Here is a 4,874-nt window from a genome sequence, read left to right as displayed (position 1 = left end):
TATATATATATATATATATATACTATATATATATATATATATATATATATTATTTTGGAAAAAAATTAGACAGTAAGCTACATCAGATTCTTATTACTGACACTGAAAGCACCAGGTAGTAGCACTACTAATGTCAGAATAAAGAGCCTGTCAATGTAAGTCATACACCTTCAAAGAACTGATCAAAATGTGCACACTTATTTCTTTAAGAAAAATATGCTTGAAGACATAAGCTAGTTTATATGTATACTTGCTTTGAGGTTTAGTGTTCATTGGTTCTGAAGTAAATAACACTCTTAATGCACATGTAATGAATTTGTACAATAAATAAATGAATTGAATATAACATTGCAGGTGATTCTACATTAAATACTAATGCCTGTTCCTTTAACTAATACTGAATTTCAAAGCAATTGTATTTTTTTCTTCATTGATTTTAACAATATACCTTTGGTTAAATAGCTGGTATTATGCCTACTTCATAAATAAGAAAACTAAGAAAAAAGAAAGTTTAAAAGATTATAACAAAGCAATAAATACATTGAAACTACTAAAGTTAGTCTCAGTCTCAGGTTTTCTCAGTTGGCCTTAAAACACTAAAAAGAAAATCCCAATATAAGCTGGCTCAGCAGAGAACTCTTTCTCTGGTAGTATTAACTAGAAAACTTTTCTATGGTTAACACTAGGCAATGGCTAGTTGGGATTTCTCCTGTAGTTATAAATCTCAAGGAAAACAGGAAATAAGCCACGTGAAAAATAAGCAAGAGAAAAATCCTGTCTTAGAAGGGATGTTTCACTGAACCACCAGGAAGCTGGGAACACGTCTCTCCTAATTCAACTCCAACTGGATATTCCCAAATGTTTAAAGTGTTAACAGGAATTTACTTCAAAATTATTCATATACAGATAAGAAAACTGAGATTTGACCTAGAGAAGTCAAAAGATTCACTTTGTTTTGCATAGATATTGAGTTTGTAGAAAGTTTTCACGACACTAAAACTCCCTGTGCCTTAAAATAGCACTAGTTCTTGGCTATCTGGTCTACTGGGAAGTGACCTTATCAATTCATTTGTATTTGCACTTTACTTTCAACCAATATCAACTGTTGCTTCTTAACAAAATATTCTTTTAGTGGAAATTCAAGATATTTACTAATTTTTTTTTTAAAGCAAAAGATGTTTAGGGAACATAAGAAAGAAAGTTCGCCTCCTTTCTCCATCTCTTGCAATACTGTTTTATTAAATTCTTCATTGACTGTACTAACATTTTTTTTAAATAATATCTGGATTCATAGGAGATAAACTTACCGAAAGAAGTATTATTCTTTACACCTACTTCCTAAGTATCTCAACTTGACTGGTTTTTTTTCTTTTAATTCATTGTCTTATTTTGAACAACTTTCCATTGATCTCAAACACTTCATTTTTGTTGTTGTTTTAAACAAGGAATTAGAAAGACAGAAAATATAAAAATGAGTGGTAACTTTTATTTAAAATTACTACTGATATTTAAACCATCCTCTAAGTTGTTCTCACTCATACCATTTGCCAGAGAACATAAAACCAATTAAAAATTGAACTTATTCATTATTATGGGAAGAATAATATTTTTAGAAAGGTCATGTCTCATACATCAGAAGGAAAAATAACCAAATTAATAATAATCAAGAGTAACATCATTACCTCAAAAAGACAATCTAAACAATCATTTTATCAAACAAACAAACAAACAACTCTCAAAACAAAAACAAACTTACCCAGTGTTCCACAGGGCTTATTTTTATAAGTGCAGATATCATATCTATGGAGGAGAAAAAGAGATAAAATTTGTAGAACATTTCTATGTTCATTGCATTTTTTTTCTGGAGCTCTGTTTGTTCAGATCAAAACTGATACAATTCTGAGCAGCTAGATAAGAATGTGACATGGCCAGCACCATGCAGAAAGGCAGACTGCATGCAACAGCTCTGCCTGCAAGTCAATAGGATACCTTCCAGTAAGAAAGAAGACAGTTCTATCAAACCATCTGTTGCCTTGTTTCCAATAGTTTGTCTACAGATTATTACTGCTTCTATTCAATGAGTAACTTTTATTATTAATAACAATCGCATTGATCCTGCAGGAGTATTTTCTTGTTATAGCTACAGACTATATGTCTCTGAGGATTACCTGAAGTTCTTTCAACTCTAACATAGGTATTTGTCTGAAACAAAACATAAAGGTAGTGTAATAAATATATCAGTGGGAATTAAATCAGTGTTACATATTTTTCCTACTTGTACACTAGAATTTAGGATGGTGAAAATACAAAAATCTTAAGTGATTTAACAAATAGATAAATTAATCACTGAATTGAATGTTTTTTAAATGTTAGACTCTATTACCAGAGTGCATCATAACTCAGTATAAAAGATATTAAAGCAACTTACATATTTAAAGTATATTACATTGGAGATGTTAAATCAAGATTCATGTTTATTTTATTTTATTATTATCCCTTAGTTCCTGCTTGTCATCAAATGAGAGACAGGAAGGGAGTGGATCTGTATGGAAGATCCAGGGAGTAACTAGGAGGAGTAGAAGAAGAGGAACTGTATCTGGATATATTATCTGTGGAAAAAAATCCTACTTTCAATAAAGGAAGAAAAAAGTACCATGGGTACTTTTTTTTTACTTCTGGGTATCATGGACAATTTACCTTGTTACATATTACATATTACATTTACCACATTACATATTATTTTACATACACACAATTCATCCTATAAATATCCAAGTAAATTTAAACAAAGTCATTTCAGGGGTGAAATATATTTTGGAACTAAATGGAATTTATTTCTATATCATCAATTTTGTATATTCACAAGTTTACTAAAACTTGTCTGCCTGTAGAGTACATTTGTACTAAAATCCAAGTTTTCCTTCATCTTTTTTCTTTCACAATTACTCTATTTCTACTTTAAAAGAAAAGTGTACTTCTATCAATTATCCTAAGCCTCGTTTAGTACAATGACTACAGAACTCTCCAAAACATAAAACAAGAGGCAATTCAAGGAAGATCTGATGCTAGGAAATACATTAAGAACTAAGTAAGGAAAACTGGGGGGCAGGGGATCTTGATTTCATCCTGGAAAGACTCTATACCTTTCTGGGTGTCTTCCTGTTACAAGTTAATTTATATATCTTACAATTGGAATTTAAACATGACTATTTCATAGAGCGTATTAACATGTTAAAATGAAGTCAAACTTGTTACTGACAGACAAGTTGTACCATAAGAACAGAATTGGCAATGATAACTGGTTTCAACAATTAGATTATAGTAAACATTTTTCATAATTGAATGAGTAGAGTTATATATAATGTTAAATTAATTTAGGAGATCAGTTAAAATTTAAATGATGTGTAACTGCATTTTAAATTTCATATTTATAATTTAAAGTCATAACAGAGATACTATCAATGTTATATATTGCTTATAAACTTTAATGGATATTGTCAAAATTTTCAAGCTTCAGATTTGTCCCATTCAATTTCTGACACTCGGAAAACACACAGACAGGCACTCACATACATGTACATGCACACACAAGCCCACATATATATGTATGCACACACATATGTAAAATTTGGGGATTATCTTGCTTCAGTAGAACCTGGAAAAATAACAGACTAAAGAAAACAAGTGGACTTTCCTTCACTCTCAGGATCCTTTATAGGAGTCGACATAAATCCTAACTAACAAGATGCAGCAGGAGCCCTAAAATAAGGGTTAAATTAAAGTCTCAAAGCCAAGAAGTACGCTGAAATCCAAAACAGGAATACAACAGTTAAAATGCAATTTACACACACACACACACACACACACACACACACACACACACACAAGTAGGTGCACCCACATGCACACACATATGCAAATATATGAAAATATATCACACACACATAAAAAAAACTTTGTTATAAATTCTGAATTTGGATATAAAAATAAAATCTTATCACTGTGCAACTTCTTTTGTTTTCTTTTTCCAAAAGAATTACAATGTTTTAAGGGCATGTCTAATTTGCTTATTGCTGCTATGATGAAACACTAACCAAAAGAAACTTGGGGAATAAAAATGGCTTACACTTATATGACACAGTACATTATTGACTTGACAAGAGCTGAAGCAAAGACCATGGAAGTAAGTCATTTATTAGCTTGTTCTCCACCTTGCTTCTGATACAACCCAGGACCACCTGCCCAGAAGTGTCACTGCCCATATTGAACTGGCCCCTCCCACATCAATAATCGATCAAGAAAATGCCTTACAGACATGCCTACACACAAGCTTGTAGACATAAGTCCTCACTTAAGGATTCCTCTTCCCAGGTGACTGTAGATTGTGTTAAGTAGACAAATACTAAAAATGATGATAAAGAATTAAGAAATAGGTTAGGCATGTGGTTCCTTCAGTAAAGGGCTTTCCTTGCAAGCACAAGGACCTGAATTTGATTCCCATAATTGACTAAGCACTGGAGAGGTGAGGACAAAGAAATTCCTGGGCCTTGCTGGCCAACCAGTCTAGTCTACTTGGTGAGCTCAGGCCAGTGAGGGATGCTCGCTGCCTCAAGAATCAAGTGGACAATGTCAGAGGTTGTGCTCTGGCTTCAACATGAAAACCATTAGCACACACATATGCCTGAGCACACAGGCAAACAGATATGTGGACACACACACAAAGAACAAACATGATCTTAGGCAATTGATAAGTGCTGGATAGTTTTAAGTCAACTTGACACAAGCTGAAGTCACCTGAGAAAAGGGAAACTGTCTTCATAACATTCAGCTGTGGACAAGCCTATAGTGTATTTTCTTTTTTTTTTTTTTTTTTT

At 32.4% G+C, this 4,874-nt stretch overlaps 1 protein-coding gene across 1 annotated transcript in view; it reads right to left on the bottom strand.

The window, feature by feature from the left end:
* Positions 1 to 4,874, bottom strand: part of Adamts6 (ADAM metallopeptidase with thrombospondin type 1 motif 6) — a 198,063-nt gene that overhangs the window by 134,700 nt on the left and 58,489 nt on the right. The window contains exon 8 of the mRNA XM_021180030.2: positions 1,757 to 1,800. Coding sequence (XP_021035689.1) covers positions 1,757 to 1,800 — 44 coding nt within the window. The remainder of the gene's footprint in view (positions 1 to 1,756; positions 1,801 to 4,874) is intronic.

The sequence above is a fragment of the Mus caroli genome, chromosome 13, assembly GCF_900094665.2.
Source record: "Mus caroli chromosome 13, CAROLI_EIJ_v1.1, whole genome shotgun sequence".
NCBI lineage: Eukaryota > Metazoa > Chordata > Mammalia > Rodentia > Muridae > Mus > Mus caroli.
The sequence above is the reverse complement of the archived record's forward strand: the minus strand, read 5'-3'. Positions and strand labels throughout refer to the sequence as shown.